The sequence below is a fragment of the Protopterus annectens genome, chromosome 9.part0 (genome assembly GCF_019279795.1).
Source record: "Protopterus annectens isolate FY-2018-M chromosome 9.part0, PAN1.0, whole genome shotgun sequence".
NCBI classification, from domain to species: Eukaryota; Metazoa; Chordata; order Ceratodontiformes; family Protopteridae; genus Protopterus; species Protopterus annectens.
Genome location: NC_056743.1, coordinates 1,325,558,294 through 1,325,574,410, shown reverse-complemented (window position 1 = coordinate 1,325,574,410; position 16,117 = coordinate 1,325,558,294). Strand labels below are relative to the sequence as shown.

The 16,117-nt window shown below is 39.2% G+C and overlaps 1 protein-coding gene across 1 annotated transcript in view; it reads right to left on the bottom strand.

Annotated features, from left to right (window-relative positions):
- SH2D6 (SH2 domain containing 6) overlaps positions 1-16,117 on the bottom strand; it is a 1,258,756-nt gene that overhangs the window by 106,065 nt on the left and 1,136,574 nt on the right. The window contains exon 21 of the mRNA XM_044084299.1: positions 3,241-3,399. Coding sequence (XP_043940234.1) covers positions 3,241-3,399 — 159 coding nt within the window. The remainder of the gene's footprint in view (positions 1-3,240; positions 3,400-16,117) is intronic.

The following is a 16,117-nucleotide window of genomic DNA, read 5'->3' as shown; positions in this document are numbered from 1 at the left end:
AGTCCTGGAGCTGTGAAGCACAAAATTTAACCACTGAACCACTGTGCTGTGCATCAGGTCCCACTACTAAGTGTACTTTTAGTGCTTAAAGTTCTTTCACAACTCTTTGTTTTATGAAAGAATTGAGCTCAGTCTTCTTTTCCTGAGCACTGATACAAACTGAATTTAGCCGCTATACCCATTTCCTTCACAAATACTGAAAATAACTAATAATTGAGTAACCCGGCTTTTGTAATGTTATTATCTACCTTTCCTCTATTTGATTTATCTCTCTCACTCCTAAGCTGTTTCACTACTCACTTATGTACCTATAGAAAGATTTATCTTGCTCCTTATGCTGACCCTTTGCTATTCTGAGTTCTTTTCTTGCTTCCCTTTGATTAAATCCATCCATCTATCCATGCATCCATCCATCCATCCATCCACAACTACTTTTTCCCATTTTTGCACATGGGGCTGGGGTGTTATTTTACCAGTGACAATCATCTACAGCCAAGGTTTACACCGCTGGGTGGCTAGCACTATATCTGTACTTCTTCCACACTACACACTCACACACACACTCACAAATATGGCCAATTTTAGAGTATCCAGTCCACCTACTGCATATCTTTTGGAAAGCTGGTGGAAACTGGTGCACCCACAACAAACCCACACAAACACAGGGAGGACATGCAGGCTCCACATAGAAGGCACCCCAGCTGAGAATTGAACCAGAGAACCTCTTGCCATGAGGCAGCAATACTATCCACTGTGCCACTGTAAATGTTCTTAGTCATTGTGCTACACTGTTTCATTTCCTGAATTCTGCTCACTTTTCTTAACTACAGCACCATCTCTCTTGAGTACCATTAATTTGCATATTTATTTCACAACACTAGTGATTCTTGCTAATGACAATAGTGTGAATGCAATTGCCTTGTTTTTCCACACTACCTTCACAGCTTCTAGAAATTTTCTGAGGTAATTTACTATTTTGTTGATTTGTGTCATCATGATTGCATTGTCAACCACACCTCTTGGTGGCTAGTTCTTATCTAAAAGTGGTCCATTTCCAAAAACGATATATTTTCCTTATACACATTTCCGAAGATCAGGTCTAATACTGCTCCCTCTTTACTGAGTGTTTTCTAATGCTAGCTATTTTATACACATGCAATGCTTGGCATAAGGGAAGATGTTGTTTTTAGATGTGCCTGCAACTAAAGTCTTCTAATTGACTTCTAGCATACTTAAGCCCACCATCAGTGATAACCCTTTTTCTCCCAGACTTAGGATATACATTTACTTATCTGAAGAACAATGTCCATAAACAATCTTTTTGCAGTCTGCTCTGTCAATTTTCAGTCTGTATTGTACTTCCTCTCATGTGAGTTTACTCATTTGCCTAATTAGTTTTATCTCTTCCCTTAAAAAGATAAATTATCTCTTATTCTGTTTTACCTGTCCCTGTTATAAATTGTATACCAGAAATCCTGTATTAAACTACCAACCAATAAAGTAAATGAAAACACTGCGACATAGACTCCATCAAGGAAGCGTTTATTCCCCTGGCGTCTTAGCAACAGTCTTCCAAGGAGAACAAAAAACAAACACAATCACTCTCATTAGAAAAGACACAAATGTAAATGATGTCATAAACAATAAAAAGATTGATTATTTAAAAATATTTTCCAAAATTCAGAATTGAAGGAATTGATGTGTTAAATTTCAAAATAAAAATACTTTCCTTAAAATACAAAACTAAAAAATTACTGTTATCCAATACTTCGTCTTCCAACAAACCTGATTTATAATACATGTTTTAAAACCATTAACCTCATCTTTATGTTCATTAATAAAATCTGCAGCCAATACTTGCTTGATCACCAGCGTGTGTATTTCTAAGAAGCTCATTGATTCTAACAGAAAAAAGCTCTTTTTGTTTCTCCTTTGTAAAATAAATTACAAGGACATCTAATAGCATTAATGACAGATCTTGTAGAACAACTATAAAAACCTTTAATATGCAGTTTAATATTATTAATTTCACAAATCCAAAGCATACAAAAGGACAAATTGTAAAACTACCGCAAGGAAACAGAGCCCGTGGGTCCATGTTATGAAGTGCACAAAGTTCCATCATAGATAAAGGACTGTGATATAATAAATTACCAATACTCTTCCTTTTTTCTGTGTATATGAGAGACATTTAAATTTATTTATTTATTTGACATTTGTTGACTAGGTTGGTCCATCTGGGCTAAGGCCCTTTTCCAGTGGATACCCGGGGAGAAAAGCTCCACAGTTACAAAATATATACAACTTCCAAGAATAAAAACATTTGCTAGCTCACAAAAAAAAAAAAAAAAAGAGTATATAACACTGGACAGCGAGTATACAATAATAATATTGATTACAGATAACATACACTGTTGGCTAGCTATGTATATTAAGGTAGGTAGACTAGGAGAGATTGAATTTAAAGTAGAAAGAAAGGAAGCTAGTGGGGAGTGTTTGGGTAGCAGTAAAAAGAGAGATAAGAGTGTAATAGTAGTATGTTGACTATTGTACTGGTGAGGAGATTGACATAGTAAAGGATGGTTTAGGAGTGAGAGTAGGAGAAAGGGTTTAGAGGGGGAGAAGGGAGGGGGAGTTTGGAAGGAGGTAGAGTTAGGTCATAGTAGGAGAGAAAGAAGTGAGAGATTGGTCTGGAGAGGTGGGTTAGTCGGGGGGCTGGTAACAGAGGCAAAGTTTATTTAAGCTAAGGTGATTTCTCATAGTCTTTTTGAATAGAAGTTTGGAAGTAGTGTTTCATATGTCCAGTGGGAGTTTATTTCAGTGTTTGGCAGGGTAATAGCTATACAGGTACAATTCCAATCATGATTCTCTGTGAACCATATTTCTGTGACCCATACCTCTCAACTGTCCAGATTTTTAAAGAATGTCCAGATTTTTGGCTCATTGTTTGGGTCTGCACTTCATAAAATTTGTGTTTTTCTGGCCTTGATGGAATTAAAGGTATAAAAGAATAGAAAGTATGTACATGACTACAAAATAAAATACTGTAGGTGAATACTATTCAACATTTTGCCATCCCATTGTCTACAGGTCTCAAGAAACCTTTAATGACACTTCTCACCACAGCTTCCAAATTGCAGAAGCAAAATCTAAGACTGGGATATAGAGCTTAAAGAAAGCAAGCAACAAAAAACAGTAGAACATATTTTGGAGTAGAGCAAAACCCAAAGTGAATCATACCTCTTCATTTATTCTTTTCTCCTTTCCCAAAGCATACTTCTGTTGAGTTTCAACATAACGGACTGGGATATTATACACTCGACCATTGTTCAGTACAACCAGGGTGTAGGGCTGATCATTCCTCTGACCCGAGCTCTGCCTCACTGAAAAAGCACCATTCTGCAGAAGGAGAGAAGAATACATTTCAGCACAGGCAGACACCACTAAGAATGGAGGCCCCAATCAATCCCCATTTCCACAAGCATTATATATGTGATGGAATTTTTTTGCAGTGATTGTATACTTTCATTCAAAAAACTGTTTCAAACAGTTTTCTGAGTATTTAATTGAAGTTTCTTGGGAAATAATAATTACTGTGTCACTGCAATATTCAATCATTTATAAATAATACATACATAGTTTATTCCTGCATAATATCCTGCCGACTACACATAAAATGTGACAAAACAATATCAATATATTGATAACAATTCTGAAGCACTATAGCAAAGACGGCAATACAAATCTTGAGTTCATTGTCCAGTTGATTTTCTTCAATCCCTGAAAGGTCAGATGGTACAGTGGTTAATGTGTATGCCTTTCAATCACAAGGTGCAAGGTTTGATTCTCACCACTGGAAAGAGCTTCACAGATTGAAGAAAATCAACTGGACAACGAATTCAAGATTTGTATTGCCGTCTTTGCTATAGTGCTTTAGAATTGTTATCAGTTTGTTTTCGTTTCTGTGGTTTGCATAGTTTGGATATCAATATATTATTTTTGCATACAGATAACTCAATATGATCAGGTAATTGCTGTAAATAACACTTTGCGATACTCCTTTTTTTCCCCTTGTAACTGGTATTCCATGAAACAGAGGACGCTCCATGCACTACAAAGTATTATGGTTGCTTAATTCTCAAGGTGAACTCCTTGGCATCTGTGCCTCAAGCACATAATAAACTGGTTATGCTCGCAGACTTGCTTATAATCCTTTATATCTGATACAGCTTAAAAATGTTTACTCTACTTTTGCTTTTTATCCCTCAACCAGCACTTCAAATGCATATTTCTGCTGAGCCACACAATTCCATTCGACAAAGCAAATAAAACAAATGTATCCCATCGGACTACTCAGTGAAGAATATGGGATTTTTTTTCTTATTGAAAAAGCTAGGCAGCTATGGAAAAAACATTATCAGTGTGCCAAACATTTCAACAGTCTGACTCCACTGATTATTTAGTCAGGGCAGACAACATAGCAGCCTGCACCACTCTGTGTGTGTGTGTGTGTGTGTGTGTGTGTGTGTGTGTGTGTGTGTGTGTGTGTGTGTGTGTGTGTGTGTGTGTGTGTGTGTGTGTGCATGTTTTTATATTGCGACATAATGCAAATGGGGATCTCTATCTCTGCAGTGCTGTAGGGGGATGCTTTTCTGGGATATTGCTGCATTTAAGTATACAAACTGATTCTTTGACAACACAAACTACATGACAAATGCTGAAATTCTGTATACATTCTGCATGGTTTGTATACTTATAATATTAAAAATACACTGAACCTGCCAGAGACTACCTTCCCTATCGGGGATTGATATCAGGGTATAGACAAAGTGAAAGGAATGGGTGGATCCTAAGTGAAAGACCAGCATTGGTAGAGTTTTTTAGTAGAATCTAGAACAGAAGCTGCTGTTAAAAAAAGACATAATTAGTAGGGCATATAAAATAATGCATGCTAACTATAGGACTCAATCAGAGGAGGTTAGAAAGATTCTTGCCGCTCCATCAAAATCGAAACCAGTTCACTAAAATTACCATCAGAGAACATTGAAATGATTTTTTTTGCAGCGGGCAAGCCCCTGTACCACCCATGTGAGGAGACAACCCCACACTCACGAGAATTATATATACCAACTCTGAAGTCACACACAGTGGAAAAAGGATAATTTCTACTTTTGTCGAAGGGGGGAGGGATTTAGCAAACTGGCTTTAGTTTCTATGTATTCTCTGAAATTGCCTTTGATGGATTGAAATGCTCCTGGTTAGAAAAGATTGGGAAGAGAGACTGGATAATGAATTCACAAGGAAACAATGTTAGGACATATGTATGGCTTCCAAGCATGCAAAAAAGTCTAGAAGATTTAGGATTTTTGGAAGTGTTTGCATAGATATTTTTATACCTCAAGCAAACTCGAAAGAATTTGTCCTTGGGTAGATGGCAATTGTGGGAGATATGATGGGGAAGAAAGGGGTAACTGGAAACACATTTTTTGGAATGTTATCAGTTGGCAGACTTCAAAAATTCCCTACAGAGTACACTGTCAGAAATACTGGGTCAGCAACAGGATGTAACTAAGGAAACAATTTTTTGAGCTGGGAATGGGATACAAGATCCGAATTGCCTAGACATAGTAAGGCCTTAATAAGTTTAACTGTGGTGGCTGCCAAAAAAAGAATTTACTAGCAAATGAAAATCAAAGCCTAAACCATCTGTATTTGAAGTGCTGCATATTATAACAGAGATAAAAGAACTTGAAGTGGGAACTTAAGAAAAGGGTAGGAGCAAATTACATAGAAAAAATGGAAATTGTGGGAACAATACATGCAGAATAATGTTTTCAAGGAAGAATGAGATTTAAGGGAAGGCAGGAATCGAGCAATTTATATAATGTTCGACTGATGATAGTTATAAAAAAATACAAATGTGATGTATAATGCTTGCAACTAGAAGTATTTTAATATGGTTTGTTTTCTTTTAAATAAATGCATGTTTGCCTGTCTTAAGTGACAATTCAGTAAAGGTGTAAAAATGCATTAATCCTGAGATCTGCTCCACTAATATGTTATAAAATTGTAATAAGCCAACTGTAGATGAAAATATTGAGACTGGGGTGGGCTGCAGTTTTTTTTCTAACTGAAATGGGGCATCCTGGACAAGGAGGGGCAGAATCAGCCTTTCTTCTCCGTACACACGTGGCTGCTAGAAGCATCAGAATTTTTGGGCCTTCCTATTTGGGTTGGAGTAAACATTCAAAATCCTGAATGCTGACACACTGGAAGAATGTCTTTCAATGCCTCAGGCCAAGTTCCTGAGATGGATTTTATAACTCACTACTACAACCTGGTGTCTAATGTAGACCTAACCAATGTTAGCAAATTAAGCTGTTGTCTGACTGCTTCACTCACTGCCTTTTACTGTGCTGGTTTCACTCTTGGTTTTGAATCTTATTCATTCCTTTTTTTCTTTCTTTTTCTCTTTTTTTCTCTCCAATGAGAATGCTTTGAATTGTGAAAATGTACTACACACTAATTTCTGGACAGGGTGACATCATAGTGTGATACAAAACTGCACTAGCAGATTTATATGAATGTATGTATATACTCAACACACAAGTAGGAAGGAAGCAACAGCATCCAGAATAGAGGAGGTCTTTATACCCCTACACAGTGCAATACTGCCCAAACTAGCAGCTTCTGGACTGAAAGGTACTAAATCAGGAAACTGGATTATTGAAAAAGTGTCGGCCAAATACTGGACATCTCAAAAAACATTTGGAACATTTGAGCTATACATAGTAGTATAACTTTTAAGTAGTAATGCCTGAAATAGAGGGATTTATAGGGATTAATAGACTGCCCTAGGGTGTTAGGGGTAGCAGAGGGCCTCTCCAGCCCAGGAAGGTCCATTATTTCCCTTTAACAACTATCCCTCACAATGGAGGGCAATGTTATGTTTAGCAAACAGACTCTGCCTTTATTTTTATTTATTTATTTTTGTGATAGTATTGCAACATTAAAGGGTACCTTTGTTTTTGATTATTACAAAATGTAGTTTCATTCCTTCTTAATAGTGTGTAGCAAACATAACACACTGGTGCGTCCTCTTCTCCTATTCCTTCTTATATAAATGACAACTCATGCTACTGACATTTTTTGGCAGTTCCTATACTTTTACTTCAATAACATTTTTCTCTTTAAGTACCTCCTGCTGAGAATCCTGATTTTAACTTGCCCTGTGTTTAGCCATTACAGAGGGAAACTTCAGATCATATGCAGGTTCCCTTTCTTCTCTTAGTAGGTTTATCCTTATGGAGCTCTTTCTTTCTGCCTCCACATAGACATCCATCATTACTTTAATGGTTGGAATCCTCTGATAAGTTCCATACCATGTATTATATTTCCTCCCTTTCATTTTTTGCACCAATGTCTTTTACCAGCTTAATAACTGTTTGTTTTTTCCTAGTAAAATTCAATAATAGGTTTTGATAAAGCACATGTTCTTCTACTCATTCCAGCCAAAGCCAGATTCTACTTAATTTTGCAGTTTATGCACCCATCTCTTTCTATTTATTTGGACTGGGTATTTTTAGTAGTGTGTCAGACTGCTGCTGCCCTGCATTTTTACTAGGGGTGTATTCAAGATGGTATATTATTAAGATTGTGGAAGGCTTCTGTTTCCCCCTATTTTTCCTAATGATATATGCTGGCTTCAGGGTATCTAACTATACACTCCAACAATAATTCCAACAATACCATGAAATGGGGGAAGTCTTGCTCAATTATGACACCATGTATAAATTGGATATCGAAGCTACAGAATGTACTGCTTTATTTAACAGAGCTTAAATGTCTACATATACTATAAGCTATTCCTTTCTGTTTCCACGAACACATATTACGTCCACCTTCGCCTTGTCATTTGTTTTATGTTTACAGATATATGGCATCTTGATAATTGTGCCCTGGTCCTAGAATGTAGTAGCCCTTTCAGTTCATTCATGACTACAAATTATGTACATTTGGATAACTTAGTAGTGGCATACAGGCAATGCTCTAATTTTGCAATCCTAGCAGTTTCTTTATCACACTCCATTGGTAAAATTCCCTTACCAGTATGTTGGTTAGAAATTGCATTTTTGGGTATGCATGGCCTTTACATTTTCACTTCCAACATGTTGATTGGATGGGTGCAGCACCCTTATTATTAGTTAAACAATGTTTGGCAATATGATTCCTATTACTACATCTAATGCATACCATTTCAACTATTGATAGTTTTATGTGCTCACAGACATTTGCACATTCTTAATTACAGACATAAATTATCAAGATTTAAACATGGCTTCAAAGTTAATAATCTTTCAAGTAGCACAAATAATTTGTAAGAGCTTCATGGGTTGTTACCAAGCTAATGACCACTAGGGCCCTACAAGCCTAGCCATGCACCCCAAACCATTTGGATCCCAAGTATCATACTGGGGACATGTTAGTAGGTGGGAGTGTTAGGATAATACTTTTCTTATTGATGGTCTCTGTCCATAAGGGACATGGGGGCCAGACTGGGGGTAAATTTAGGATCCCCCATCCAATTGTAAAGATTTTGCTTGAAAAAGATGAACTTTGTTTTACATGGATGGGGAGCCTATTCCACAGTGTGTGGATCCTTTGTGACACATATCTGTCTCTCCAGCATGTCCTCTTTATGTCACAAGCAAAGTTCAGATCCCTAGATCTAATGCTTCTGGTGATTTTTGTTTGTACTTGTGCAACAGATCCATCAGGTTTGGATCTGAGGAAGCCCTGTAAGACAGGCAAAGATCCCCTCTCAGCATCCCATAGGAGATTGAATACAGAGACAGACCTATTAGGAGATCAGTGTAGGACAAGGTATTCATGCCCTGAATTCTCCTGGTGAGAAACCCTTGTGAGCATTCCAACTGTTGCAAGTGCCTGGTTAGAAACATGCCAAAAGGGACATTGTATTCAATGATAAGTCAGATAAGAGTCGAGTAGAGTGGCATTATAACTTCCTTGAACCTGGATGCCATACCTTTAGTTATAAGTTGGGCGAAATAGAGTGATTTTCTTATTATCTTAGGTACATGTTGGTCAATGTCCAGATTGCGGTCTATGTATGTTTCCAGATCCCTTACTACTGAATTGACTCTTACGGGCATTTTATCAATGGATTAAATATCGGGTCTATATTATATGTTCAAAGTCTGAAAACTTTGAATCTCATATGATTGACTCCATATGAGTGAAATTTTCAAACATCGAACATAAAATATAAACAAACTAAAAATAAAAAAACCTACCTGACCCTGCACCCCCACACCCCCCACTACTTAAACATACCAACTCTGAGATTGCACTACATTGAAGTGAAGGGAAATATTCCTGACGGTGATCTCCGTTGAAATGTTCGATGTTTGAAAACTTCGCTCATATGATGTCGATCATATGAGATTCGAAATTTTCAAAATTTGAACTTATAATATAGACCCTAAATATCTTGTATTGAAAGTTTCTCAAAGGGCAATATAATGCATTTTTTGTCACTGAGATTTAGGCCACGGCTTTGACACCAGTCATTTGTCTGTGTTAAACCCACTTGCAAGATGTTTGTGTCTTGGGAGGGAATCTGTAATAGCTCTCAGTTTACAGTTATCTGTGAACTTTGTGAGCCAAAATCCTTTAATGTTATCCTTTACTTCCAAGAAGTAGATGTCAAGCAGGAGCAGGCCCAGTAGGCAGCCCTGGATACCCCACTGGTGATTGGTCTCTTGGTGAAGGTGGTCTCACCGATCCTGACTTATTGAGTCCTCTCAGTGAGCCACCCAACAATTCACTAAGTTATGCAAAGGTTTCCGCCTAGCTCAGAGAGCTTGTCAACAATGCCTGAGTAGGGTATTGTATCAAATGCCTTAGCCAGGTCAAGATACACAGTATGCACTATTTTGCCCTCATTCATTGCCTTGGTGACCCTCTCAAAGAAGTCTACCAGGTTAAGTAAGCGTGACCTTCCCTTAACAAAACTAAATTGGGATGGATCCAGTGTCTGCAGGTTGACAATGTCTTTGTTTATAATTTCCGTTATAAGTCATTCCTTGGCTTTGTGTATTAGGCTAGTTAGACCGATGGGTCTGTAGTTCTCTAGGTTGGTTGATGATCTGCCCTTGTGGGGAGGAATGACTGCTGTAGTCCTCTATTCAGTTGGAATGTCACCTGTTTCAAGGCTGTAGTTGAAGAGCAGCTCAAGTGCTCCTGATAGATTATGTTTCAGACTGTCCAAGAGGTAACTGGGTATGTTGTCAGAACCCATGGAGGTAGTGTTCTTGGTTTTAACTAATGCTGCCAGCACCTGGTCCCTGCTGGCAGCTGGGTAACGTATGTTGGAGGGGATTTCACCTGGTGAAGCTGGGGGAGGGGAGTGGGGCATGAAATTTGAGCTGAGAGTGGGGCATGAAATTTGAGCTGAATTTATCAGTCAGTTGATTTATGTCACTCCAATGGTTATAGGTGGCACTGTTCACCATCAGTTCAGCCCACTATTGTATGTTACCTCTTCTTATGTTCTGGACTTGGGCTGAAGAAGGCCTTCTGATTGTCCTTACTCTGTAAGGCTATTCTGACCTTGTAGTTGGCCTTGTTGGACTTAATTAGACCTCTTAGTCTATTGTTTAGCTGTAGAAGAGAGCACTCATCTTTAAGATAGATGCTTTTCCTGATTTTGTCCATGAACTTTCTTCTTATTTTATATTATACCATAGTTTAAAGAGGCAGAAAGCCTGACAGTGCAAGACTTCAGTGCCTTCCACACTTTTGGACCAGTAACTGCACAGCCAAGAGCTAAAGGTGGTGATGCTTTGATATACATCAATGACAAGCATACCTCTAGGGTGGTCAAACAGGATGACGTGCTGGACTTTCGCCTTGTGCAAATTACCATAGACAAAATCCCCACTATATCCTAGCCAGCTATATGTCACCCTCCATGTCCCAAGAAGCTCAAAATGCATATTTGGATGTACTGGAGAAACTTACCATCTGACCTAATACCCTACTCATGAGGAACTTTAATTATCCCTCTACAGACTGGGAATCCAAAACAACATCAAATCTACAGGCACAAAGAATCATGGACTTTGTAAATGCAAAAAAAAAAACAAATAGTGAATATTCCCACTACAGGCTCCAACATACTGGACCTTGTGCTCACAAACATGGCAACATGCTGCACCCCCCCCCCAATGTCTCATCTTCCCTGGTAAGGTCCAATCAGAAAGCTGTCTCCTTTGGAATTAAAATCAACTCCATAATTCCATTAGAAAATGGTAGCACTTAGGAACTACTCCAAAGCAAATTACTTTTTATTCAGTGATGGTTTATCAAATTTGAATGCCCCCCCAAACCCTGAGAACACAGCAGCCTATGCTGAATTGCTCTCTGAAACTCTGTACAGCCATGTTAATGACTGCATAGAGGCTGCAGTACCTACCATAAGTAACCCCAGAACTAACACCAGAAAAAAATGCCCTGGTGGCATCCAAAATTAAACAAGATATGCAACAAAAGGAAAAGATTATGGCAAAAATCAAGAAGGGCAATTCCCATAGAGATTAAAAACTCCCTCATCAAACTAAATAGGCAACTAAGATGGCTAATTAGGTCATGCAAAGTCAATTTTGAGGTTAAGATAGCCTCCCAGGTGAAAGATAACCATAAGGCCTTTTTAAACAATATTAGAAACCTCAAGGGCAACACGCAGCAATGTGCTGAACTGGTGGTTAGTGGTGCCACATTCACCAAGCCTGGAGATAATAACAAACCTGTTAGTGGACAAATTCAGTTCCATCTTCACCTCCCTCTCACTCGCAACCATCCCCCAGGAAATACCCTCAAACATAAATCCTCCAACTATAACTAGGGAGCATGTACTGGCTATGCTGACTAAAGTCAATGACACAGCCTCAGTAGGTCTCAGCAATGTTCCAGGATGCCTCCTGAACAGTCTAAAATATGACTTATCAGGACTCTTGGACACAAGAATGGAGTACAACAATGGTCATCGTCCTTCATAAAGGAGGACCATCACCAGATCCTGGAAATTACAGACCCATTGGGGTCTGAGCAGTCTTATTTTCAAAGCTATGGAAAGACTTATCATGGAATTTAGCAATAAGGACATAGGAGACCTCCAGACACTGGATATATCCCAGTTTGGCTTTGTCAGAGGAAGGTCATGCTTACTGAATCTGGTGGACTTCTTTGAAAAGGTCATTAAGGCAATGGATGAGGGGAAAATGGTGCAAGCTGCCTATCTCACATGAGCATTGTCAACAAACTTACCAAACAACAAATAAACCCCTAGCTGGCTCACTGATAGAACCTGGGAGGTTACAATTGGTCAGGCCACCTCCACAAAGAGGCTAGTCATCAGTGGAATCTCCCAGGGCTCTGTACTAGGCCCACTCCTCTTTGGCATCTACTTCTTGGCTGTCAAAGCCTATGTCAAAGGCATCTGTCTAACCAAGTTGCTGATGACTGGAAACTGGGAGCAGTCATTGAATCTCCCCCAAGACAAAAACACCCTACAGGAAGGTCTAACACAGACAAATGCTTGATGTCAAAGCCATGGCTTAAAACGCAATACCAAGAAATGTATTATAGTACCTTTTGGGAGGTTGACGACCTTAGGTAACTACATTATCAATAAAACACCCCTAAAAGTTGATTCAGTAGTTGGGGATTTGGGAACTCATGTAGATAGTAAACTGGTCTTTGGCCAACACGTGTACAAAGTAGTAAGAAAATCATTCTATGTTGCTCAACTTATAAGCAAGGGCTTGGCATCTAGGTCGAGAGAAGTCATCATTCCACTGTAATCAGCCCTTGTCAGGCCCATCATAGACTATAATTCCTCTTTTGGTTTGTACCTGACTCAACACATGCAGAAAATGGAATGTCCACAAAGGTGTCTTACAAGAAGAACACAGAGCACAAACAAAATGTCCTACACTGATTGAATCAAGGCCCTGCCTCTTTATGCAGTACCATACAGACTTCTAAAAGGTGATCTTTGACTGGCATACAAGGCATTGTTTTGATTAACCTTTTGCACATCTGCAAAACAAACATCAGAAATACTAGATTAAAAGACCTAAACTTTGTTTGTGAAATAAATAGGACATGTTGGAGAGACAGATATGTTTCTCAGAGAATTCCCATTCTTTGGAACAAGCTCTCCATCTCTGTGAAGCAGAATTCCTACCTATCCCTATTTAAGCACAACTTGGACCAATGGATGAGTAATTGGAAATTCACCCCTTGTCTAGCGTCTATGTCTCTGATGGACAGAAGCAGTCAGTAAATCACCACCTATATAAATCAGATTTGGGCTCTAATGGTCATTAGCCTAGTATATACCTATGAACCCTGTTTAGGTGAAAATTTCACCAGTGGGGTTTGTTTTGAGTTTATTTCTGGTGGGTATGGCAGCCTCTATGCATCTATTCACATATTTGTATAGTCACTCTGTGAATAATTTTGCATAGGTAGGTCTGTTTTCAGGGTTGGGGGTCTTGAATTTTGACAAATTGTCACTTAATAGGATGTCGTTTGCCTTTGAATAGTTCCTAACTGTTACTGATCTAGCTGATTTTCTGGGTTGATTTTTACTTCAAATGAGACAGCTTTGTAATCCAACCTCAATGCTGAGGACATGACATGGGGGGGTGGAACTCTCTCCTATGTCGCTGAGTACTAGATCTACTATGTTTGATCCTCTGGTTGGAGTGTGCACTATCTGTTCCAGGGTGTTTTTTTTTTAAGTCCAGGAAATGTTCGGCCTATGTGTTTGAAGCAGTGTACATTTCCTAGCCTATAGAGGGATAGTTAAAGTCACCCATGAATAGGGCGTTTGGTTGGATAATGAGCACCTCTACTAGGTTTAAGTAAGATTTCTGCTATTTTAACCATTCTCTAGTATTTCCCACTGAAACTAGGGTAGCTAGTAGTTGTGGCACAGTCCAGATACAGGCTTGCTGCTTTTGGAACTGCTTGTAGTAGTTTGCTTGCTCTGAGCATGATTTCCAGGCCATCTTGAATTGGAAGGGGCCTATCTGCACTTTTGTGAGAGAATTGTGCTGATTGGGACCTGTCTGCTAAAGGGAGGCCAGTCTAGGGCTTGTAATAAGTATCTTCATTGGTCCTTTTGAATCTTTTTAATTTTTTTTTCAAGTTTTTAGCTTCTAGTATTTAGGTCTTGCATTTGAACAGATTTCTGCTTGTTTGCACATTGAGCAGCACCATGCATTACTGTGCAGTTGTGCACCAAAGTCGGACAGTTAAATTCAACAAATTTTCCCTGAATACCCAAGTAGAAATATCCATCCACTGAGCTCCTCCCTGATCAGTTTTGAATAACCACCCCATGACAACAGTCTTCAACATACTGTTATGGACAGTTGGACCACCCTTGTTTCTTCTGCCAACCTAGTTGACTTGGGTCTCTTGAGGCAGTGTAGCAATTGCCTCATGTACATAGATAACCTTCTACTAATACCACACTCTAATACAGAGTGCAAGAGATGTATTTACACTAAGAATTTAGAATCCATGCCCTCTCCCACTCAAAACACTAACTGGGAGAAGGTTGTCAACTCACCCACCACTACATATGCTCATAGTACCACTACTCATACACATACCACTACTCAGACACATAGTATGCATCAAACACGCAAATCCACATATGCAGATGTTCTCTTGAAATACTTACTGAAACACCAGAGACTTCCAAAATACAAGACTGCTACAACTAACACAGTCCCCACAGCATCCATGACACATAGCAAGACTAGTATCTCACCTGCCAAGCCAGTTGGACATAACACTCAAAAAACACATTTTCTTGTCACTGGAGACTCAATGGTGAGACACACGGATGTCCCAATCACTAGGTTGGACAAGGAGAAAGTCACGGTCAGGTGCCTGTCTGGTGCCAGGATTCATCAGATCACAAATGCACTCAGGTCTGTTAGCAGCAAATACATTATGACTGTACTCTGTCATAGTTCATGTCAGTGTGAATGACCTGAGACATACATCACTGGACTGTATGAAAAGAGACATGGTGGACCTCTCTGAGTATGTGTCCCAGGCAGGTATGTCCCTAGCCTTGAGCAGCATACTCCCCTCACCTAGAATGATGTCACGGTATAAACCAAAAATGATTGATTTCAATAAATGGCTCAGTTTTTTGCGTCATTTAAAGGGGATCCAGTTCCTGTCAGCCTGGGAAGCCATGGGTGACAAACCTTGCTGCTTTGCCAGAGATGGTTTGCACCTGGCACCTCTAGGCTTTCAGCTGCTGGCAAAGGCTTTTGCCTCCCCCATACTGCCTTTTTTAGGCTAGGTCTCAAAAACAACATTACCAATGTGAAATTAACCAATCAGAACAAAATAAGGGTCATGCTGCTAAATGCTAGGAGCTTAAGCCAAAAACTACACTCCCTGGAAGCACTTCTATCACTATAAGATGTAGATGTCTGTGCAGTCACAGAAACCTGGTTGAAGGCCTCAGAGAGTACCCCAGCCTTGCAACACTAAAATGCCTTCCACACCTTTAGACCACAAAATGAATGTGTGAAAACCAAAGGAGGTGGTGTTTCAATCTATATTTGACATAAATTCATCTCCCATCTAGTTGGACTGGACAACTTCATGGAGTTATTCCAGGTCCAGGTTACAGTGGCTAAGACCCCCATTCAAATCATAGCCAGTTATAGATCCCCCTCCATGGGTCACAATGCCCATGAAGTCTACTTGACCAAACTGGAGGCAATCCAGATTTTACCCCAACACATTGGTTATGGGGGATTTCAATTATCCCACCATAAACTGGGAAACCTACACTAGCCCTAACTCGCTAGTGCAAAAGTTCCTTGAGTTTGCTTATTCAAATTCACTGGAAAATATTGTCCATACCCTGACAAGGGGAACAAACATTCTGGATCTGGTCCTCACCAACATGTAAAACTTATGCACTGCTGCAACTGTCGGACCCTCATTAGTTAAAACTGACCACAAATCAGTCACCTTCAAGCTGGCACTAACA